Below are 24,680 nucleotides of genomic sequence, written 5' to 3'. Positions count from 1 at the left end.
AACCCATTCTCAAGTGGTACCTGAACCAGCAGATGTCTAAGACAAGACCTGAAATCAGTATACAGTGTTTCTGAGGAAAACTGAAACTTTCCTTAAAAGCAGTAAGGAAGACCTGAGTACATAAACATTATGTTCCTGGATGAGAAGATACAAAGTATAAAGATGTAAAATTTCCCCAAATATATTTATAAATATACAGAAACATTCAAAGTCCCATAGAGGTTTTCTATGGAAGAGGACAAGCAGATGGTTTATAGGGAAGAGTGTATGTTCAGAAGAATACAGTTTTTCAAAAGGAAAAAACAGAATAAGGACTATGCTCTAACGGATATTCAGTAGCCTACCCTGATTAAAGAAGTGTGATATGGATACAGAAGATGACAAAGCAATGAAGTAGGAAAGAAATTTCATAAACGAATATGTAAATCCTTAAATATTCATACATGCCTTAGAGTTTGATAAAGGAAGAATTTTAAAGGATTAGAGGAAGTTGTGCAATTCACTAAGTATAAAGTTAACGCTGAAGATTTTTTTTCTGCTTTGTTTAGGAGTAGAGTGCTTTCATTTATTTTTTTGGGTCAGATTAGCAGTTGGAATGCTCAGTTAGAAAAGGCATAGCTCTGGATGATAGCCTCCATAAGAATGGAAAAGTAACTTTTTTTCTTTTTTTTTAAGGTTCCTTGTTTGCTGCTTTGGGTATACGTAATAAGCAGGGATCCTGGTCAGGTCATTTAAGCAAAGGGGATTACAGTGTTTGGAAGCAGGCTTTTGGGTAGGTTATATCACAATGTAGATAAGCTATTCGATCACAGAATTTTGGAACTGAAAAATGGATGTAGCTCACACACAGTGGCAATCGGAAGGTGGTTTTGGCTCAGGAGAGTTGGCAGTGTCCAGCCTTTCACACTTACTTGAGCTGTCCTCCACAGTTGTCCTTTCTGTGGACTTCTGTGGACTTCATTTTTTGTGTCCCCTTTCTGTGGACTTCATTTTTTGGAGCGAGCAGTGTGCCAGCTTAAGTAGAGCTAATCTCTTACAAAATCTGTGATTCCCTGAGACATTTTGGTTTTTAAAGGTTGATCTTTAAGCTTCTCTTGAACTGTATTAAATATTTCACTAATTTCAGTAAATGCTTAAGGTTAATTAAAAAACTTAAGTTCAAGGAAACTCTAATAGAACTTTTAAGGTGGCATGAGAGTTACATACACTTAAGCTACTTTTAGTTGAATTTTAATTAGTATGGGTTGTCTTTTTTATGCACATTTCACCACAAGCTATTCGTAATTATATTTTCATAAACGCTTTTTGCTTTAGAAGGTTTTGAAATTTCTATTAATGTAGAAAAGCTTTAAAACCAGAGTATAATATTCTTAATGTTACATGTATTGCATTAGGGCTGTCTTAGTTACAGCATCCCTTGGCCTTTCAATTTGAATTACTGGTTCTTAACTATTTTAGGAATTTACATCTCTTTGAAAATGTATAAAAATTCCAAAGGTTTTACTTTCCTTATAAAAGTATGTGCTTCTCTGTCTGCTTGTGTGTGTGATGATCGGTTTCTATTCATATGTTCATACACACACATTTCCCATACCGTCTCCCCTCAAGTCCATTGATGGATTATCTGTAATCCTTGAACTCCCCAGGTTAATTACAGCATGGTGAAGTCTAATGACTTTTCTGATAACCTCTTATAACTGAGGGATGCTTCTCTACTCCTTATAGAATACGTAGAGCCCAGATCCCTTATCAGTTATTAACTGTGTTTCCTTCCCCCATCTCAAAGCAGTCTCTGGTGAAAATATGTGGGCCCAAGATTCATTTGTCCCATGCATACATAAAGGGGTAATAAAACCCTTTAACAACAAGTACACATGGTCTTTTGAATCCCTTGTCTCTGCCACCAAATTTATTAAAAATAAGCAAACAAATGTACCTTCAGCCTTCAATTTTTAGCTAAAGTATTGCAGACCTTTTTATCAATAACTGTATTGTGCACAGTAGTTGAGTTTGGGGAAGATGTTTAAGTTACCTAATTTTCTAAGTCCCTAATAAACCCTGTTTTCACAGAAGTATGATTTGGTCTTATGTACGGTGAGCCAAATGATGTGACTTTAATGCTTTACTGTGTTTCACAGGAAAAGTAAAACTGCTTCTGAAGGAACTCTGGCTCTGTGTAAACACAACACACAGACTACCTGGTGAAGGCAGCAGATGTATCCCAGGTGAGAGAGAAGCTTACAGAAATGGATTTCATATGTGAAAGTAGAGAGGTTTACCATAGGCATTGCAGCCGTTAGTTTTTAATAGCTCCTGATTCTAACATTGAAAGAATGAAATAAACACGAATGAGTACTTTTTATTATACAAAACTCATTTCCCTTCAGTGTGAATTTTAATCCCAGTGAATACATTTAGCTTTCATCAGAGAACCTTCAAAAACATTAGAAGGTCGAGTAGCAGAGGCATACTGGCAGGTGGAGAGGGGAGACTTGAAGGATGCACAGTTTCTTCAGAATCATTTCGTGAATTTGATCAATCCGTGAGCACTTTAGCTTCGTTTATTTTTAATATAGTTATCAGTTCCTTTGGTTGAACATCTTGATTTTCAGAGTATCATGGAGGCATTCTAGCTCATTCACAGTTATAGTCGATTTAGCTATCCTGAGTGGAAGGGGAGAAGATACCTGTCTTGTATAAGACAAAAGTGCTACTTATTTAGCTTTTTGTCATTTTACTAATTTCTTATGATTAGCTGCTGTAAATTCATGGGTCACTGAGGTTCTTAGTCTATGGAAACCTGCACCTTATTTTCCTCTCAGGCTTCTAAAGACAGTTTCCTTGGAAAAAAACGTTAAGGGACAAGTTACTGATTCTTACTTATGGTGGACTCAGAACTTGTCGAGTGTACAGAGGCATATGGGGTTTCGTTAAGTAGATGTTTCCCTCAGTTCACCTACTAGGTATCCACTGGTATTAACCACATGGTGCCCGCAACTCCTAAATTAGTCCCCTCAGTTTATAATTTATCAATTCATCTGTTTAGGCAGAAGCAACCGGGGGATGCTTTTTGGCTTTCTGTATCAATCAGCATTCTATTTTAAGCATTCGATTTTATGTTGTCAAGCTGTTATTAAAAGAGCTATTCTTCATTTCATAATCTAATGTTTGTATTTAAAAATATGCTTTTGAGGGGTAAATATATTATGTTAATTTTTCCAAAGTAGAAGGGAAAACTTGGCATCTTTGGAATCTTCTTATACCATAAGACATATTCTTTTGTTTTAGCTTTTTATTTTCATATGAGGATGGTTACAAAAGTAATTTAGAGAATCCCCATGGATCCCTTAGCAGATTGCAGGATTTTTAGCATTTTCAGTTACCAGTGATCAAAACCAGGACATTTGGTACAACTTTATTAACTAAACTGTGAATTTCACAGTTTTCCCCAGGGATCCTCCTTTCCTTCCAGGATGCCGTACAGGAAGCCTTCAGTAGTCATCTTGCTTTCACCTCCTCCAGTCCAAAAGTTCCTGTTTTGTTTTTGTTTTTGTTTTTTTTAAATCTCTCTTGTCTTTTACACTTTGGGAGAATATTATTTTGTAGAAAGCCCATTGCTTTGGCTTATGTGATGTTTTCTCATGTTATACTGAGGTTGTGTAAATAATTTAAGGCAAGAGCGTCACAGTGGTGATGTTTCTCTTTGCTCAGGGAGTTGTTCTAGGGATAGGTGATATGGATATGTATTATCACTGGGCTCTAACCTTGATCACTTGGTTAAGGTGGTATCTGCAGGTTTTTATGTTGTAAAGTTACTCTTTTTTTCCTAATGAATCAACTTGAGAAAGGTTCTTTAACATTGTACAAATATTCTGTTTCTTTCCAATTGTCACCTGCTGATTTTAGCCTCCAGCAGTGGATCTTGCCTGCTATAATTGCTGCTTTATTCAGTGCTATCCTTTTAGCTTTGGTGGGAGCTTCTTTAGATTGGCTTCTGGGCCCTTCATAAATACTCCATTTTTTTTTTTTTTAGTTGTTTACTTCTGGTACCGCAAGATATTTCAATCTCGGATTTTCCCTCCCCAGCCCTATAATCAACCGCTTATCCAAGGAGCCCTGGATCCTCTATAAAAGTTATTTTTAAAGCTTGCAAATATAATAAATGGTTATGGAATCAAATGTTTTTGTTAATAATTAGTACCAGTGAAGTTCACGAAAATCAAGACCCTGAAAGGATTAGGTTTTTATAGGAACTTTGCTGTTGCATTATCATACTGAGTATTCATAGACCTCATCAGATCTCTCAGAGAGCATTGTACAGATATGGACATGGGTAGGCTTGATATTAGTTGATTTCAAATCACTTTTTGGACAGAAAATAGTGTTCTTTATCAACCTATGGGCACAAAGTTATTTCTCTGCCACATTCTGCTGTTTGTACGGGAAGATTCATCCAGAGACCGAGTGAGCCAGCAAGGCCCGTTTTCATGAACGTGGATGTCTTTCCAGCTGTGTCAGCCATCCACCCACCAGTCCGTCTCACCTGTCTGTCTCACTTTTCTTACTGCAAGACTAGCATACTTGTATGAAATGTATTGATTTTCTAGGATAATGTTTAGAAAGCAGCTGGTTGCCTTTTAAAAAATGTTTCTGCTTACTTGGAATTAGTATTTCAAGCATTTTGAACTGTTGTAATAAGGTGTGCTTTTTTGTTTTGTTTTGTTTTTAAGTTTTCTTGATACTGTAAATACCTGATACCTATTTTTGTTCCCCGACACAGAAAAACCTGCCAAAGCAATCACCAGCTCCAGAGTGCCTGGGGAAGATGGTACGCTACCTCCAACACAAGGCAGCCCTCTCAGGACCTCAAATGTGCAGACATGCCTCACAAAACTGTCCATGGAGATAAAGGAGGACTTTTTATGTCAAAATGTGGAAAAACAGAGCTCCAGTGGAACAAATTGTAGTTCTGACCATGTTTTTAATGAGAATGGAAATCTTGAGGTTTTAGTACAAAGTCATCATGACAGTGGCAGCACTGAATTTGTTGACCATGATCATTTTTTTGATGACGATCTTCAAGCTGCAATTGACTTCTTCAAACTTCCCCCTCCTCTTCTGTCACCAGTGCCCTCACCCCCTCCGATGGCATCACCACACCCGAGTTCCTTACCTTCTTCATTTGCACCTGTGAGTTTTGCTCTCTGAGTTTGAATTACCAAGTGGGTACATTGTCTATCCTAATATGTCGTTGATGCTCAAAGGATTTAGTGATATTCTTGCAAAGACCATTCATTTTAGCCAATTTTGTTAGGGGGTAACATGAGGATTTTAAAAAGCATGCCACTACCCTTTGGATCAACATATATAATATGATTTTTTTCACTTTGTATTAGGGTTGCATTTTTGTTAGTCTTTCTCCACAACCAAATTACACGTTTTCTATAGGAAGACTGTGTCTTAATTGTTTTTATCTATTGATGTGAAATAACTGAATTAAAGACATATTTGTATATATGGAGTTATATAGTGATAGGAAAATCCATGTATACAGCATCCATGCCCCTTAACCTAGTGTAGCCAAGTTCTCTACCTTTATTTGATGAATTCATCATCTTCTTGTGTGTTTGCTGAATGGTTTATAGTAGTTTCTTAGGAAGTTAGTCTTTATGAAGCAGATATATATATATTTTGGCTTAAGGAGCAGATACATGTTTTGCTCCTGGAATCAATTTCTTTCTTTACGAAAACACCATGTGTACCTGTTATGTTCCAGGGACCAGGCTAGACACTGGGTGTGCAGAGGTGACGAAAGATGCCATTGCCTCTTAGTGGGATTCATTGTGTGGAGGTGGGAGCAGTAAAGGAGCAAACAGATGCATTGCTGTGTAGAGCCCTGCAGTGGTGGAAAACACGCTCCTCAGGAGGATAAAGAAAAGCAGCTCAGTCCTGAATGGAAGCTGGGGCAGGTCGGGGGCAGGCAGGATTCTTCTGAAGATTCGGTCCCCACACTGAGTTTTAAGGAGTGAGTGGGGGTGCTTCAGGTGAAGGAGCTGTTCTCACAACAGTGCAGAAGCAAGGGTGAGCTCTTTGTGTGGCAGATTCATGCAGGTGAGACTGGGAAAGGCCATGTGCATCCTCCCAAGGAGTTCCCACTTTATCCTGAAGGGGGAAATCGTTGATGAATCCATAGATGTAAACTGAAAGATAGATAGTTATTTGAAAGTTTCATTTCAGTATGAATGAGTAGGAAGTGGGGGGATAGTCAGAAAATAGACAAGACCACAGGCAAGGTAGTGGCTTAATAAGCAGCTCAAGTAAATTTTTTTTTTTTTGAGACATAGTCTCACTGTGTTGCCCAGACTGGAGCAGAGTGGCACGATCTTGGCTCACTGCAAGCTCCGCCTCCCAGGTTCACACCATTCTCCTGCCTCAGCCTCCCAAGTAGCTGGGACTACAGGCGCCTGCCACCATGCCCAGCTAGTTTTTTTGTATTTTCAGTAGAGATGTGGTTTCATGGTGTTAGCCAGGATGGTCTCGATCTCCTGACCTTGTGATCCGCCTACCTCAGCCTCCCATAGTGCTGGGAGTACAGGCGTGAGCCACTGCGCCCAGCTGCAGCTCACTTAATTCTTGATACCTGAACCTAAGTTGTGGCATTGGTGTTAAAGAGGTGGGAACTGGTTTGAAAAATGTTATGAGGTCAGATGAGCAGCATTTGGTGACATTTTAAATGTGGCAGTTAGGGGAGATGGAGGAGTCCAAGATATTGAAAAACAGCAAATATAAGAATAGACCCTGTTTGGGAGAATAATGTATAGAACGTTAGATATGAGGTATGCATATACACAAGCGAGGTACTGGAGGGAGGCTGTGGTGGTGCACAGACGTTCAGGACCTGCCAGCGTTTGAGTGCAGCAGAAGTCATGCAGCTGTGATATCATCCAGTAAGAGTGTAGAGGAGGAGAAGATGGACTCCCAGTCAGGACCCTGGGGAGCCGTCCCTATGTAAGTGACAAGTAGAAGAAGTTTGAGGAAAGGAGATTGAAAACAAGGGCAGAATAGACGAAATCCAGGAGATGGTGGTACTCTGGAGTTCAAAAGAGGAAAGAATTCTTTCAGTAGGAGCAAGTTGATGTCAGCAGCTGTTAATCTTCACCAGTCCACTGTTCTCTAACAGAATAGAGACAAGGTGGTTGATGGTGTCAGCGCAAGCCAAGTGGGCCACATGCTCTAGGCAGTTAACTCAGGAGGGGACCAGTTGGGGGTCAGGAAAAGGTTCTGGAGCAGAGGTGTCCAGAGAACGGGCTGGGAGGGAGAGAGCGTTGTAAGGGTAGCACAGGTGTGGTTGATGACATCAGTCAGACTGCAGCACTCCGTGAGGACATGTTGGGGAGGAGATATGTGGTGGGAGATACCCACAAGACAACGCCCCTCCCCCCCTGCACAAGGCTGTACCGGGCACAAGTCAGATACACCAGAGGGAGAAGAAATAGAGAGCTATGAAGCCAGAGACCAGCAACCTGGGTCAGAGCCTTTGTTACTAGATGATGGGGAAGTAACAGTGTACAAGTAGGAATGTTCGAAAGTTAAGAGAAGAAACATAACCCTGTGTAGAGTGGGGTGTGGCGCTTGGAAGCATGTCTGTTATTGGGGGAGGTGTCTCTGTGGGTTGCTGGGCACCCTTAAGGAGAGAGCAGAACAGTGTTGGACCAAAGCTGGAGAACTCCCCACTCACCACAGAGATTCCAGGCTCTAGCCTGCCCCTGCTGAAATGTGATTATAAAGATTCTTCAGGAAACATGTACTTTAAAAAAATAATGCATGTAATTGATAGTCACGTTAATCTGTTGAATTAGTGTTTGACAAGTATAATTCATATTTTTTAAGGAAACCTTCTTTGGAGAGTATGCAGATTCCAGCGATAATGACTCAGTCCAGCTTAGAAATTCTGCTGAGTCCGTTTCAGAAGATGATACAGCTGAATCACAGAATTATTTTGGCTCATTGAGAAAAAATAAAGGAAGTGGTACATGGGAGGAAAAGCCCAAATCACATGAAGCTATCCAAGCTCTGAATACATGGGAAGTAAATAAAGTGACAACTGCTGGACTTGAGACTTTCACAGCAACACTGAGAGAATCTTCTGCCACACACTCCTTAGTTGGTGAAAAACACTGGACCACAGCATCTCGATCCATGAGTGATAGAAAAAGAGACATTTTACACGAGACAAAGACACAAATGGAGGTTAGGGAAATGGATAAGTCAGTGCAAACTGAGAAGACCGTTCATAAACTCACTCGAGGTCTGTGCATTGAGAGATTGTCTGCCAGCCCTGCACAAGAGAAGGAAGCTGCCCCTAGGAAGTCCGAGTTGTGTTCTTCTCACCTTGGCAAAAGGCCATTAAATGAACTCATGGAATCTGAAGGAAAAACCCCATTGTCCAAAATGATAGGATCACCCAAATCAGAGTTTACTAAGTGGACACGAATTAATGAAATCACTTCTGAACCAGACTGTATCACAGTTTCTGGCCATTTTCATGGACTATCCAGAGAATTAGAAAAGGAAAAAGAAGATACACAAGGGTTCTCTTTAGGAGAATCACCTGAATCAGAAGATGACGACTCAGGTGATGCAATGGATGTAGCAGGGCTTGACTTTGAAACCAGTTTTTCCTCGTCTTCTACCTTGGTAGCATTGTCTGTTGGCAGTAATCCCCAGTCTTCTTCTAGGTTAGACTGTGGTAATGATCCAGATATTACTACTAAAGTTTTCTCTACTGAACCGCCTCATTCAGAACATAAATTACAAACTAAAACTTTAAACACATTACATCTGCAGTCTGAGCCACCGGAGTGTTCTATAGGAAGAAACACCTTGGAGAATAGCCTGCGTGCCTTGAGCCCTGAATTGGGAGCATCTAATTTTAATGATCAGAAGAGCAGTGGTATAGAATATGCAAAAGTAGTAAAAGACTTAACCAAAATACATTCACTTCCTCGGTCAGTATTTATGAAAGCTACAAAAGATGGGCAATGTGAAAGTCAAGATCCAAGAATTGAGCTCACACTAAATAAGCCAGATTTCACATCATTAATAGGTTCTCAGGCTGCCTTGATCAAGAGTGGTTTGGGTTTTGTTAAAAGTACTTCATGGCACCATAGTGATTTATTAAGGAAAGGTGGCGAAGAAAGTCTGAGAGCTACATTAGAACATGAACAAAAGACTAGCCAGTTACAAAAGGCAGTGCCATCCCTACAAAATAGAGGACCAACACCCAAGCCTAATCTTAAAGAGAATAACAATCCTGTAGAATTCAAGACCACTGCATCGGTGTTACCTAATCAAGTATCAGTTATCACAAAACAGACAAGAACTGAAAAGGTTCAGAGTGCCAAATTGGAACACTTGAGGCCACATAGGAACGAGCCTACCTTAGTAACAGAAAATAATGGCAACAAAACTGGTATGTCAACTATAGCAGAATGTGCTGGGGAAGGAGATGATACAACACAAAATATCAGGGAGGTGGCTGCTGTGAAAAGCATTTCACCAGAAGTTTCTGCCTCTAGGAGAAAATTAGATTTCAATTGTGCAGGTGGTTCTTCACCAGTAGAAAATTCTGATTGTTCCACAAATAGCAGAGTATCTTTCTCTTCTGAAAACGTCCTTGTCCAAAACCAAGACATTGTGAGAGAAGCTGCAGTGCAGGGAGATAGGCAAAAGCAAAGGCAGCCTCAGGCCACAGATCTGGACTCCAGTGGGACAGATGGCAGTGAGGTGCTTCCAGCCACAGAAGTGACCATGTCAGGAGGTTTTTCTGTTGAAAAAACCAGCTGTGGAGACACAGGGAGATCTGGTGGTGAGGCCCTGGCTGTTGTAAATGATTCTACTGGCACATCACAAAATGCTAATGGACTTTGGAAGTTGAAATCTACGACTCCCGGTGGTGCTTTGCTTGAATGTTTTGGCACTGCAGACACTACTGTTTCTTCAGCATTTTGCCGAAAAGAAGGAGAGACACAGGATACCTCCCAAAGTAGCCTGCCTGGTACCTTACATTGTTACACAGGCATTCGAGAAGGGGGAGACGACACTGAGGTAGAGGAGAGTGAGGCATTTAGCTGCAGTGAGGGGAGCGAACAGCAAGATGCTCCTGATGACTCGCAGAAAAATTCAGGAGATACAGATGCTGGTGTAGCTGAGGTGAGACCTTCCTTAGAGGTAGGTTATTTGACGTCAGCTCTGCAAGATTTTAACATAAGTACTTTTTCTGAGCTAGATAGACTTTCCACATCAGAGGTTGTGATGTTTCTTGAGAGCTGTCAATTAGGGGATTATAGTTCAGGGGACTCTGTTTCTGAATGTTCTAGTAAAGGAACCCTAAATAAAGAAATGAACAAAGAATTAAAGCCAAGTGAAATAGCAGGAGAAAAATACAGAAAGCAACCCTGTGAGGAGGAAACACTTGGAACCTGTGAAGAGTGGATTGAATCAGAGGAAGATGATTATTTGTTAAAAAATACAAGTCAGCTCACTCAGTGTTCTTTGGAAACTCTGTCTGAGGTTCTGACCAAGATTAGGCAAGAACTTCAAACAAATGCTGAAGATTGCAATGGTAAAGACACTGGCAGTTTATTGCTCTTAAATATAAATAACAACATGACCACTGAGAATTTAAGAGAGAAAAGTCCATTTCGGGAAACAACTGGCTCCTCATCACATGCTTCAGAGCCAGCCCCACAAACAGCTGCCTTGGACACTGAGGGCAGCTCTCCCATCGGCGGTAGGCCTCAGAATGAAAACACTGAGACCAGACCAGAGGCCAGTTCAGATGCAGGCGGGCAAACCGATGGTGGGAAAGAAGTCCTGCCAGAACCTGTGGAGCCATCAGCCTTGTGCTCTGACTCTGTAACAGAGCCATCGACAGAGCAAAGTTCTAATTGCGAGGCCGAAACAACATTTCAGTGTCAGATAGCAACAGTGACCTCAGAAGTTATAAATGTACTTATAAATAAGGATCAGAATCTAGTCATTGAAAAGGGGGACAACTGGACAATTATCAGCGGCGTAGCTGTCCTGCCACATGTGGACCAGGTCACACTGTGTGACTTTCCTGGAGACATCCCTATTTCTCAGGCTCAAGGAGAGCTGGAAGCCGGTTGCATCCCAGTGACTTCTGCTGAGAAGTCCCCAGAAGCCAGTCACACTGGCCCCGCATTACAGGAGGTTCCATGTGGCAATAATCTTTCATGTCCCCAAGAGGATGTTTCAAGCACTGGTCAGAGCACCAACTTTGATAAAAGTCGTTTGCGAAATAGACCCGTTAAGCCTAGTATATGGATTAGTTCTCAAATATATGATCAAAACTTTGAGACTCAGATTGTTGCGTCTGATCACACATATTATAACTCAAAACTAGAGCCATCTGGCAAAAATAAGAATCGATCAAAGATTTCAAACAAAGATCAGTCAAACAAGCCAGTAAAAACTTCAGCATCAAGCAGAGTTGAAACTCATCAGAGTGAAGTTGCTCAGTCATTTTCAGGGGAAAAAGCTAATACAAAAACTCAAAGAAGCCAAACTCAGACCATTTTAGCAAATGCTGATACATCCACTCCTACAGATTGCTCTCCTGACACTCTGAGTAAAATACGGCAAGAGGTGGGGCCTCCTTTGCCACCTCTGCTTGCTCCTCTGATAGCTACACCTCCAAGGACTTCACAGCCACTGTCTCCACTGATATCGAGTTCTAGTCCTTCCTCACCAACCTCTCCCGTCGGCCAGATTTCTCCCTTATGTGAAACCCCAGTGCCTCCTGTCATGTCTCCATGGCCAGAGGACCCGAGACGTGCCTCTCCTCCAGATCCTTCTCCATCTCCATCTGCTGTGTCGGCCAGTGAGAGGGTAGTGTCGTCTCCTCTGCAGTTCTGTGCGGCCACACCGAAGCACGCACTTCCTGTGCCTGGCCGACTCCCACCCTGTGCATCTGGCCATGCTGCTGTGGGAGGGCCTCAGGAGAATTCTGTGAAAATCCTTGACACCATGTACCCAGAGTTATCTGCCAGGGCCCGGACCCTCAACATCCTCAAAGGGAATATTCAACTCACACGAGGTCCATCTGCTGACTGTAAGAATTTACCAGGACCTGCCAGTGCTATGATAGGATTCAAAACTATCACTTCAGCAGCAACTGCTTTTGTCAAAACTGGGAGCAGCTCTGGTGGTGACTGTAACCAAGACAAGTCAAGAGATTTGGGGACTCAGCAGGATTCAGGTGGGAAAAGAACATTGTCAGCGTCTACACTGAGAAGTGCTAAAAGACTGCGCCTGGACACTGGGTCCCCAGAACCAGAAACCAGGGGAGTCACTGCAGAAGGAATCCACAAGAACCTCCCAGGGAACCTCCCTCCAGCTGAAATTGCAACAACAGATGCGGAAAGAAGTTGTTCTAGTCCAGCCATCAGTGCAGTTTCACAGTTGCCTTTAAACCCGAAAGAAACTGTGGAGTCCCATGATAAAGCCATAGCTAATGCCCTGAAGAAAATTGCAGAGTTTTCTTTTGATCTGTTACCTGTCATTCGTAGTCATGTATACGTGGGAAATATCTCCAAAAAGCCTGTAATGAGAGATCAAGAGAAAGAAGTTGTTTATGAATTTAGCACAACAAAAAAGGTATGTGGCTGCTCTTTTCTGAGTGCATTAAGGACTACATGTCCTCAAAGACAGATGCTGTTTACTGTCAGCAAAATGTGTAGATGACCATGGACAAAGGTTTTACTGCAAGGATGAGAGTTATCCATGTAAACATTATGATTACTTTATTTCTAGCCAGCATTTTACAAATTTAAAATACGATAAAAGACTGGAGATTTGGTCATTTCTCTTCATCAAATTACTTAACATTTTTTTTTAAAGTATCTGTCGGGACTAAAATTGCATATATCCACTTGATCCTGGCATGTTTAGAGGCTTAAAATTATTTTCTTCAAAGCTTCAACTTATCACATAATTTTTCTTTTCCTTGAGTGTTTGTTACAAATCAAACAGGAACAAATGCTTAGTGTCAAGAGAGGGAAAAAAGGGATGGTTTAAATTTAAATATGTAGTTTATTAGGACTTTTATAGTTCTGTATTTTCTAAATATCCACTGGAACCTTGCATGGATGACTTCTAGTGCTAGATGGATCACACTTAGTGCTTATCTGCATTTACTTGGAGTTATTTTGGCATAAATATTTATTTTTTTAGATTGCTTACTTGCAGAAAGCATAAGGAGCTCTGTAAGTCACTTTGAAAGGAAATGAATGCATATATCAAATTATTTAATGCTCCTCTTAGGACAAAAAATGTTACTTAGTATTTTAAATTTAAACAGTATGTAGAGTAAATTAGAGTTTAGAAAACAAGAATGACAGTAAAATTATATACTATATTTCATGCAGTCACATACACAGATTACATAAGGCAAAACCCAAGAAATTATGATTTATTTGACTAGAGGTAGTGACAGTGTGCAGCTAGGTCTTTTGAGACTTGCATTCTGGCATCTGTAGCATTACCAACCGTAGGAAACAGACAGGTGTGGGGATCTCTTCAATGTCCCCGACCTCGATTCTCGTGACTTACGTGCTAGGTAAGTTCTTACCAGTTATTACTGTGCTCTACCTTCTGATGTAGTGCAAGTTTTATTTTTTCAATAGATACTTAAGTTTTGTAACTTTTAGATAATCTTTGGTAGGCTAAAGATAAATATGAGTGTACATTGCCATTTTAATTTTTTTTTCAATCCAGCATTTAGCAGAGTGCTTGCTTCACTCTATTCTCTCAGAACTAAAAATTCAGAAGATATCTATGGACCACAATTACATTCATGCCCTCTGCAGGGTGTATGTGGGTATTTGTCGGCAACTTGGAGACTTGGAAAGAGCTCGCTTGTTTTGCTACAGCCTACTTAAAGAAGGTATGCTTAGATTGTGACAATTTTGTATTGAAAATATATGATTGCCTTTTTCCCTTATACTGGAGTCTATATTTTCAGCTCTGTGATTACTGTGTGTCTTTTAAAATAATGTTATGTTTTGTCCATTGAATAGCTTTAGCTATACCCAGCTGCACCTGGTCTTTAGTAGGGCTTACTTATATCAGCACATATATTTCCACTTATAAATAAATGAGTATTTCTCATTACTGTGTATTTGTTCTGTGCCCTGGGCAGCTGCTTTAGAATTAGATATAGTTGCTGTAAAATGTGGGAGGGATACTTTAAGTGACAAGCCAAACTGCTGTACCACTAGGTGGAAAGGGTAGCAACTTTAAGATGGAATTGATGAAAAGAAGTAGATGACAGAAAGCTGAAAGGAGATGGTGATATGAGGGTTGTCCTGTAATTCTCTTTTCTCTTTACTGTTTCTTCCATCCCTACTAGTGGATCAGATTGGAAATCATTCTTTGCTGTATGAAATCATCAGTATTTTTAAAGCAGATGATATACATATGAAACCTAATACCATATCAGTCTTATCTCAGTGTTAAACATTTACAGTCTCTGACTACCATGTTTATGGGGCTTATCAATCAGGATAATTGAGTATATCCATCACTTTTACTGTTGTGAATGAAGCTGCTAAGTGTTTCATTCACCCACTTCATTTCTTTGTTTACTTTTTCAGTCATTTATTCAACAAATCATTATGGAGTGAATGTTAGGATTTCTGTGGTGATTACATTCATATGGAGGTACAGTTGTCCAGGGGGACTGACAGGCCATTGTCACATCACAAAAACACACATGAAGTTCAGCAGTTGGCGGGTGGTGGGACGGAACAGGGTGTGGGCTCGGCCAAGACCACAATGGATTTCTTATTCTTCCTCAACCACAACAGGCCCATTCGTAGCTCTAGCTTTTGTGCTGACAGCTTTCTTGCTCTGTTTCCCTCAACTCTTGTGTTTCACTCCATTTTCACATACCTTCCTAGTCATCCTGGATCCCTTATTTTTCTTTATTTGCCTTCATGGCACTTAACCACTTCTTAAAGATTAAATATTTTGTTTGCTGTCTCTCTGCTCCTCTAGCTTGTATACTCTGTAAGGAGATAATTTATTTGTCTTGTTTCTACTCTGAAGTGTCACCAGATAAACATAGGATTCAGAAATTAACAGATCAAGTTTAGTGCAGTGAGTTTATGCTTTGAGCTACCTATTCTTGGGTGTGTCAGTGATAGATAAAGCAGGACAAAGAAAACTAAAAAGATGTGATTGTACAGCAAACAGGATAAAAATCTTTACTTTGGAAGGCTCTTGACAGCTTCTTATGAAATTAAAACATTCATTTATCCTGTGGCCCAGAAATTCTACTCATAGGCACTTATGCAGCAGAAACACAGAGTTAGATCATTACATCATTACATAAACTAGCACACGGATATAACATCTTGACTCATAGGAGCCCATAACTGGAAACAAATGTCCATCAGCCAGTGAATGGAAAACATTTTGATATATCAAGCAAGCAATTAAATACTACTTGGCTATACAAAGGAATAGACTACCAATGTATGCATCAACATGGATGAATGTTGAGACCAACATGCTGAGTAGGGAAGCCGGACAGAAGAGAGTGCATACTACACAAATCCATTAATAAATATTTGAGAAAAGGCAAACTAATGTAGAGTGACAATAGATCATGACTTCTCTGTATCTGGGGTGAGGTGATTCACTGCAGAGCACGAGAACGGGAGAACTTTTGGGATGATGGTATTGACTGTTGTGGTGGTTTCGTGGATTTAATCATTTGTCAAAATTCATTGAACTTTAAAAGAGTGTATATTGTCTGTAGACTACACTTCAATTAATTTTTTAAAAAGAGACAAAGTCAGAATGTAGGAGAAAGTGTTTACAACAAAAGAATTGTCACCTAGAATTTATTTAAAAAATTCTTCAAATCAGAAGCTTTATGTGTTCAATGAGTAAGTGTAATGCATAAAAACCTATGTAATATAATGCAAAACCTATGTAATGCATAAAAATTGCCTATAATGACACATACCAAATGGAATAATTCTGAGAACAAGGAAGTTGGAGAATGGATTTTTCTTTTTTTTTTTTGAGACGGAGTCTCACTCTGTCACCCAGACTGGGGTGCAGTGGCGGGATCTCGGCTCACTGCAAGCTCCACCTCCCGGGTTCACGCCATTCTCCTGCCTCAGCCTCCCGAGTAGCGGAACTACAGGCGCCCACCACCACCCCTGGCTAATTTTTTGTATATTTAGTAGAGACAGGGTTTCACCATGTTAGCCAGGATGGTCTTGATCTCCTGTCCTCCAGGAGATCTCCCCGCCTCGGCCTCCCAAAGTTCTGGGATTACAGGCGTGAGCCACCGCGCCCAGCTGAGAACGGATTTTTGAAATGACTGTGACTGGAGCCTCATCTGGGCTCCCCATTTACAGCTTCCTCCATTGCAGGATGCCTTGCAAGGCACCAGTGAAATTAATACAATATATTCTTAATTTGCAATTTATTCACTTGATCATACATAAAAGATTTATTGTATTTTATTTCTCATAGATTTTCCAGAGTCTGAAAAATTAACTTTGTTTATTGCAAACATGTGGCATGATATATTTCTCTCTCAATCGGTGATTAATAAAGCAATGCAGTTAGTTGCCAGGCAACGTGCTAAAGGAGAGGTTCTGAACTGCTTGAGAGCTTTTCTTAATTGGGAAAAGGTGAGCTTTATTTCTATTTCTTACAGTACCTTACTTTTAGATATTATATAGATGTTACTATTTTGTTGTGTATTTAGTTTTATATTAGTTCATAGGCATTTTCTTCTTTCTAAATCTTTTAAAATTTAATCAGTTTAACCTAAGCTTATTCATTTTGTTCATTAAGTATGCATGAGACATTCAAGGAAGAATTGTAGACCAAAGGATTGTGTTAATTAACAGTTTGTTTTGTACACTGATTTGTGACTGATGAAACCCACACGTAGGTATATATGTTTAAAAGTCTCCGAGAAGCTACAGAATGATTCAGTTCTTCAGTAGATACTTAGGTAAAACAAAATTATGTATTTCAGTTTTTTCCTATTAGGACTTTAAAAAATCTAATATGCTTTATTTTTCTTTCTAGTTGATGGAATTTGTTTTTGTGCTAACTACTTTGTTCCCGTGTTATCTTTTATTATTTTTAGTTATTGATATGTTAAAGTAAGTGTGTCTAGATGGGTATTCTTTCCTCATTTTATTTCATTCGTTCATTTTATCTAATGAGAATCTAACTACCAGTAGCAGACTTCAAGAAGAGGTACTGAAGCCAGTGATAATGATTTTTAAATTTTATTTTGTTTTTAATGAGCATGTATTTCCTCTACTAAAAACTCCCCTTGGTTTATGTGTGGAGCAGAATTTTATATGCGGTTTTGCCTTTTTTTATTATTACTTTTGAAGTTAGTATTTGTTAGGCTTTTATTTTTTATAAAACGGAAAGAGCTTTTGGTGGTCAAAAGTTAGGTAAATATTAAAAAGCAAGTTTGTAATGATCTCTTCATCAATCTATCTAGACACAACAGAGTACATTCATGTGAGGTATTGTCATAAATTCTAGTCTGTCATTTTGTGTCAGGAGAGACATCCCGCCTCCTACCGATGGATACCAGCAACCACATATATATCTGCTCCAGAGGGTTACTAGCCTCTGGAGAGTTACCTGCTTCTGGAAGGTTACCTGCCTCCAGAGAATTACCTGCTTCGAGGGTTACTGCCTTCAGAGGATTACCTGTTCGCAGAGAGTTACCTGCCTCCAGAGTTACCTGTTCCCAGAGGGTTACCTGCCTCCAGAGTTACCTGTTCCCAGAGAGTTACCTGCCTCCAGAGTTACCTGTTCCCAGAGGGTTACCTGCCTCCAGAGTTACCTGTTCCCAGAGGGTTATCTGCCTCCAGAGTTACCTGTTCCCAGAGGGTTACCTGCCTCCAGAGTTACCTGTTCCCAGAGGGTTACCTGCCTCCAGAGTTACCTGTTCCCAGAGAGTTACCTGCCTCCAGAGTTACCTGTTCTCAGAGGGTTACCTGCCTCCAGGGGGTTACCTGTTCCTAGAGAGTTACCTGTTTCTGGAGAGTACTTGCCTCTAGAGGGTTACCTGCCTTCAGAATGTTATCTGCCCAGGCTGCTCCTGCTGTCACTTGGTCTTTCCGCTTGCACACTAGAGCCCATCTCCTTTCACCTGTTCGGAATTAAGCACGGTATGGTTAAAAAGACATTACTTATGAAGAACATACCATTTTAGTAAATGTATTTGCTAAGTATTGTGTCAAATAAAAATACATAGTCAAAGCTTTAAGAAAGGGAGAAATACTTGGGGCATAAAACCCCCATTATATTAGAGGATTTTCAAATGCTTGCTTACAGAATTAAACATCTAGTAAACAAAAATGAGGACATAGTACAATTCATTAATTTAAAAGTAAATGTGGGCCGGGCGCAGTGGCTCAAGCCTGTAATCCCAGCACTTTGGGAGGCCGAGACGGGTGGATCACAAGGTCAGGAGATCGAGACCATCCTGGCTAACCCGGTGAAACCCCCGTCTCTACTAAAAAATACAAAAAAAAAACTAGCCGGGCGAGGTGGCGGGCGCCTGTAGTCCCAGCTACTCGGGAGGCTAAGGCAGGAGAATGGCGTGAACCCGGGAAGCGGAGCTTGCAGTGAGCTGAGATCCGGCCACTGCACTCCAGCCTGGGTGACAGAGCGAGACCCTGTCTCAAAAAAAAAAAAAGTAAATGTGTATGAAGAATATTTTTTATATATCTGTGACACATTTACACAAATGAATGATGAATTGACCACATGAAAACATTAGTTTCTAAAAAGTAAAGATTTCACACTCAAAATTCCCTGGTAATAATTCAGTAAAATTTAACAGAAAAAAATTTCAAAATATTTACATTTACTTTGAAATTGAGACATACATTTGTAGACAATCTGGGGACAAATAAAATACGAAAAGTAAAATCACAGTCTTAAAAGTCAATGAAAAAGTAAACTCAGAATCAAAGATCTCTAGCTTTTTTGGAAAACATGTACTCATTAAAGTATCTTAAATGTCTTAGTTGTTTAGCAGAAAATAAATGAAGTTAACTGCTACTCATCTTCAACATTATTAATATAATAAGGGAACCAGAGAAAAAGAATAAATTTTAGGAGATAGTAGTAATGAAGTGGAAAAGAAACAGACACACATAGAAGATAAAAATACTGCTTTTTAGCTGACAGTGCAGATCAGCAGAAACAGAAAAGAACAGAAATAGTGAAGATTTGAAATGGGAAAGTGGACACATAGGACACAGAATGAGAAGACGACTATCTGCAGTAGATTTGGAAACGGTGATTTCCTAGCAAAATACAAATGATCAAAATTGGCTTTGGGGTAGAAAACTTGAAAAGACTGGTTGAAAAGATAAAACTTTTCTGTACAAAGACATGTATAGATTCCACCTGAGTTTTAATCTAATCTTTAAAGAACCAAGTAACTGTAATCTATTTTAAGCATGAGGAAAAACTGAAAGCCTTCTGTTCATTTCTAATAATAAAACCCAATTAAAAATGCTATAAGAAGGAAAAAGCCAGTTTTTAGTGAGTCACTTAGATGTAAGAAGTGTCACTAAACAGGAGATTTCAGTAATGTATTCAAAGAATAATACTTTATAACTAAATAGAGTTTATCCTGATAAAACAAGGAGAATTCAGAATCAGAAAATCAATACATTACTAAATTAAAGAAGAAACCCCCATGGGATTATTCCTAGACTAGGAAATAGAAGGCAACTTATTAAATATAATACTGCTAGTTAACAAAGTAGTATTATCTTCAGTGTAAATTTTGAAATTATTTCAGTTTTTAAAATCATGAGTTAGCGATTCCTGCTGTAACCATGGTGGGAAGTATTTCCCTGTGTTGGATTCTTCAAGGTGGTTCCTCCTGCAAGTTTTTCTGGTGCAGTTGATAAAATCTTTAAGGATGCTCTATGTGTAGAAGTGACTTCTTGGTTTAAATTACTGCTGAATTTTAAAGTTGTAAATTTATAAACCTTTTTAAAAAACCTTTAAACTCATGAGTCTTGTTTCATTTATAAATCAATTAATTGTTAACAAAGTAAGAATGTGTTCACTTTGGCCATTGATTAATGTTAGTTAACTCATGTATTTAACAGATTAACATTTCCTAAATTATCTTATTTACAAATATCAGTACATTAATTATCTTAAAACTTTAAACATATTCATAAACTTAAGATATATTCTTCAAAAACACTTAAAGTAGGCCTTCAAATCTAATAAGCATAATCTTCCTAAGCACTTAAGCAACTCTTGAATATAAAAAGTCAAATTGAGAATGTAGAATGTGAGTTGTAATAAATATTCAAACAATGTTTACAAACTTAATTACATTCTGTTAAACATGTCTAATTAAAATTATGATTCTAATACCAAATACTTCCAATTACAGCCACACCTGAAACACAGGAGATTCTCAGCACTTTTACGGAGCATGTATTGTATACATGCCGATCATCCCATGTTCACAATTACTGCAAAATGTAAAATGGATACTCAAAAAAGTGAATATATGGATTTGATTTCTTTCATGTCAAAATTTATTTTTGCATCTCCTCAGGTTGCAAAGTCACTGATTTTTCTCAGTGGGAAATATTTACCATTCTGGCTGAGTTTTGGTTATCAGGTATATTACTTTGAACCATGATTTGGCTATGGATTATCTTACAGAAACCTTGAGACTTAGACCCTTTCAGGATACAGGTTCTGAAAGGTTCACTTATTGAGTCCTTCTAGTAATAAAGCAAATTTCCAAGCCCAAGCCTTTTCTTGTATTACGTATATTGAGTATTATATGTGTATTGTTTTTATAATAAAACTCTCAAGCAGTGCTGGTGGAAACATGAAAAAGCATGACTACTTTGCAAAATCGTTGGGCACCTTCTTATAAAAGTTAAACCATTTCTTAGCCAAAGGCCCAGGAGTTCCACTCTTAGGTATTTTCAAGAGAAGTGAAATTTACATCCTCACAAAAGCTTGTACATGAATATTCATAGCAACATTAACAGTAGTCAAAAGTGAATTGATAAACAGTAATATATCCATATAATTGGTTACTATTCAGCAGTAAAAAGTGTTCAAACTATCTTTCATGTAGCACTATGGATAAATATCACAACACATTATACACAGGTGTGAAAACCAGAAGTAAGAATCCGTTACTGTCTGATTCAGTTTTATGAATTTCTTGAAAAGGCAGACTGATACTCAATGTCAGAAAAATAATAGAATTTAAATAATTTTTAGAGGTTTATTTTTGAAATTATAACTAGCTTCCTAACTTTAATTCTCTTGAGTTGATGAAACTGTGCATTCCTATCTGGATTACAGGTAAGCTCTTTTCTGCCTGATTGTATCCTGCATCCTGCCTATATAGCTTTTTAATCTGGCTCATCCAACTCCTGTTGTGTCATCATTCTATGACTAAGATAAACATGATCAAAATGTTTTGAAAAGCTGTTTCTGATTAAATGATTAGTCATCGAATGCTTATTATAGTCTTTTAGATAACTAAGGTAAGATGCATTATATTTGAAACTCCGGATTTTATTTTCTTTCTTTTCATTTGCTAGAATGCCCCGGTAGATGTTGGCTTCATGGTTTCTAAGCTGCTTTTGACCATACAGTTATGTCCAAAAACAGAATTTCAATCTAGTGAAAAATTTGGTGAAGACCTAAGTGATAACACTTGGGAATACATATTTGCCATTGATCTGCTCTGCTGCCATCAGAAATGGATCTGGACACATGATAACATCATAAGGTTAGTTATTTTACTAACTTAAATAAAGATGTGTTATTGTGAGGTTGAGTTGTTGAATGCTGAATTGTGGTTTGAATAATTTTTGTTGTTTAAGCATGTAAGGCAGATGAAACATTTACAAATGACGCTGCTTTTATTTTGTAAGAGTTAATAAAACTACCCTTAAGATACCTTCATCATGGCCGGGCATGGTGGCTCACGCCTGTAATCCCAGCATTTTGGGAGGCCGAGGTGGGTGGATTTCGAGGTCAGGAGATCGAGACCATCCTGGCTAACACGGTGAAACCCCGTCTCTACTAAAAATACCAAAAATTAGCCGGACGTGGTGGCAGGTGCCTGTAGTCCCAGCTACTTGGGAGGCTGAGGCAGGAGAATGGCGTGAACCCTGGAGGTGGAGCTTGCAGTGAACCGAGATTGCGCCACTGCACTCCAACCTGGGCGAGAGAGCAAGACTCCGTCTCAAAAAATAAAAGAAGCTACCTTTATCACTATCACATTTTCTTGCTTTATTTTCCTTTAGTACCTGTCACTACTTTTTGTTCAATTCTGCTGTTATCATCTCTCCCCAGTAGAAATGACTCTGGAGGGGCGGAGGGTGGCCTTGTTTGGCTCGTGGCGTATCCCCAGCATGTGGAACAGTGCCCACACAAGGGGAGCACCTGGCCAATGTATGTTGAATGGAATTATCATTATCGTAACATACAGATACTCACAAAACCTAAAGGGAAGAGAAATATTCAGAATTATAAATTAGCAGCTCCTCCCACCTGGGAGAAAATTAAGCTCCCAGGCATTCATTATATGTAGTAAATTAACTTTTCTCTGTGCATTTATAATTCTGGCAATAGCTTTGTACCATCTCTGGGAGAATGGAGAAAATTGTCACTCAAATAATTTTTCTGTAGGTCTTAATTTTCTTGTGGAACCCTGGCCGAGAAAGGCTGGTTTAAGGGAGTTGGTGACATTAAAAAGGATGCATCAAAGGTTTGATAATCCATATCCTTGAGATACTTGAAGCTGTGGAAATTACCTTGTCCAAGGATCTATGTGTGTCCAAAGATGTGTGTTACTCTTGTTCATCATCTTGACACTAAGGGAAGATTAGACATCTGAATGTCAGACAGTAAGGAATCAAATCATGGCACTCCTCTATGAGATGATAGCTATATTAAAACACATAGCTATGAATGGATTACTATGTATTGACATGGAAAAGTATTTCCCAGTCTGTTACTAAATAAGAAAATGACAGAACAGTTTGTCCAGTGCCAGTCTGTATAATGATGTGTCAGGGCCTACTGTGGGCCTCAGCTTTCTGAATCCTCATGGGAACCCACGAGGCAGGGGCCCTGTTGGCCCCACTTACGCTTGAAGAGGCCGGGGCTGGTGCCCGTCAGAGATACTTGGTCCACGATCCCTGCACTCATGGTGAAGATGTCAGCAAACATGAGGATCTCTACCTGAGCAACTACAGACCCTGCTCCCTTCCTCAGCGCTGGTGGCTCTCTACAGGTTGTTTACATCCATGGAGAGTGGGGAGTATCTAGAAGAAAAGACAGAATTAGAAGAGTAATAATGATCTGAGACTGAGTTTGGTGTGCTTTTAATTATCATTTTTCTTTTGTCTAATAAACTTTACTAGTGATACTTTATGAATGCCATGAAAGAATTAGATACATTTTTGAAAAAATAGAAGACAAAGAGGAATTGGCACTGTTTTCAGTCAGTGGAAAGTTTCTTTTATCCATCTAAAGTGTTATTTGATTACTGAAGTTACCATTTTCCTCTGGCTTAGCTCCTTTTTACATGCACAGCTTTATTTGTCTGTGATCCTGCCAGGTAACTTGGCTTTTAAAACACAGGGGCTGCTTTTGCACCTGGAGAGTCCAAGTGAAAACTGAGGCTCTGCCACTTCCTAGTTCTGGGACATTGGGGTTGCTGTTCAGTTTCTGTGTCCAAAGCCTTGTTCAGAAGAGTTAGAATAAGATGCAAGTACTGAATTTCCAGCCATGTTAAAGCTAGCTTGGGCACAGCCATGCTGTTGGAGAAGATGTGAGCATCCAGTATCTGTTCTCACTTGAACTTACAATGTTAGATCCTTAGCAATTACCCTCTTTCACTGATTGCTTAAGGATCATTTATAAGATAAGTTATTAATATTATTTGAGTGATGATGAGCATACATCTTTTCATGTTGCTGTTTTATAGTAAGGAGCTGTGGCCTGTAATGGATAAGTGGATAAAATACAGAAAAGGACATGCGAACATTGCGTATACTCCTGATATTATTATAGCCTCAATACTGAGGCTGATTGGTAAGTTATCTGTTTTATTATTATTTTTTTCTTGTTATTGATGACATCTTCGTGCAAGGATGGGGGGTAACTGTATAATAATATATGTTGACTTTGAAAATTTTCCGTAATGACTGATTTTACAATCATCAGAGTAGATACTTTTGTGCTTTTAAGTCAGTCTTCTTTCTCTTTTCTTATAATGTTTTATTCATCTTTTTCAGAGGTTAAGATTTTTCATGTTAGTACATTTTAGTTATAATTGAGCTCTTTTTAGATGCTAATACTAATACACATAAACACTAGGATATATAAGTTACTATAAATTATATTGTAGTTTCATTTGGTTTCTAAAATAAGGATTATATTAAGCCATTCTTGCATTGCTATAAAATACTACCTGAGATGGGATAATTTATAAAGAGGTTTCATTGGCTCACAGTTCTGCAGGCTTTATAGGAAGTAGAGTGCTGGCACCTGCTTGGCTTCTGGGGCATTCTTAG

The 24,680-nt window shown here is 39.1% G+C and overlaps 1 protein-coding gene across 1 annotated transcript in view; it reads left to right on the top strand.

Moving 5' to 3' along the window:
* Positions 1 to 24,680, top strand: part of LOC105489456 (interactor of little elongation complex ELL subunit 1) — a 72,805-nt gene that overhangs the window by 34,788 nt on the left and 13,337 nt on the right. The window contains exons 11-17 of the mRNA XM_011754289.3: positions 2,139 to 2,225; positions 4,781 to 5,190; positions 7,891 to 12,681; positions 13,801 to 13,969; positions 16,576 to 16,736; positions 21,693 to 21,883; positions 24,092 to 24,198. Coding sequence (XP_011752591.2) covers positions 2,139 to 2,225; positions 4,781 to 5,190; positions 7,891 to 12,681; positions 13,801 to 13,969; positions 16,576 to 16,736; positions 21,693 to 21,883; positions 24,092 to 24,198 — 5,916 coding nt within the window. The remainder of the gene's footprint in view (positions 1 to 2,138; positions 2,226 to 4,780; positions 5,191 to 7,890; positions 12,682 to 13,800; positions 13,970 to 16,575; positions 16,737 to 21,692; positions 21,884 to 24,091; positions 24,199 to 24,680) is intronic.

The sequence above is a fragment of the Macaca nemestrina genome, chromosome 6 (assembly GCF_043159975.1).
Source record: "Macaca nemestrina isolate mMacNem1 chromosome 6, mMacNem.hap1, whole genome shotgun sequence".
NCBI classification, from domain to species: domain Eukaryota; kingdom Metazoa; phylum Chordata; class Mammalia; order Primates; family Cercopithecidae; genus Macaca; species Macaca nemestrina.
Note: the sequence above shows the minus strand (reverse complement) of the source record. Positions and strands in the feature narration are given on the sequence as shown.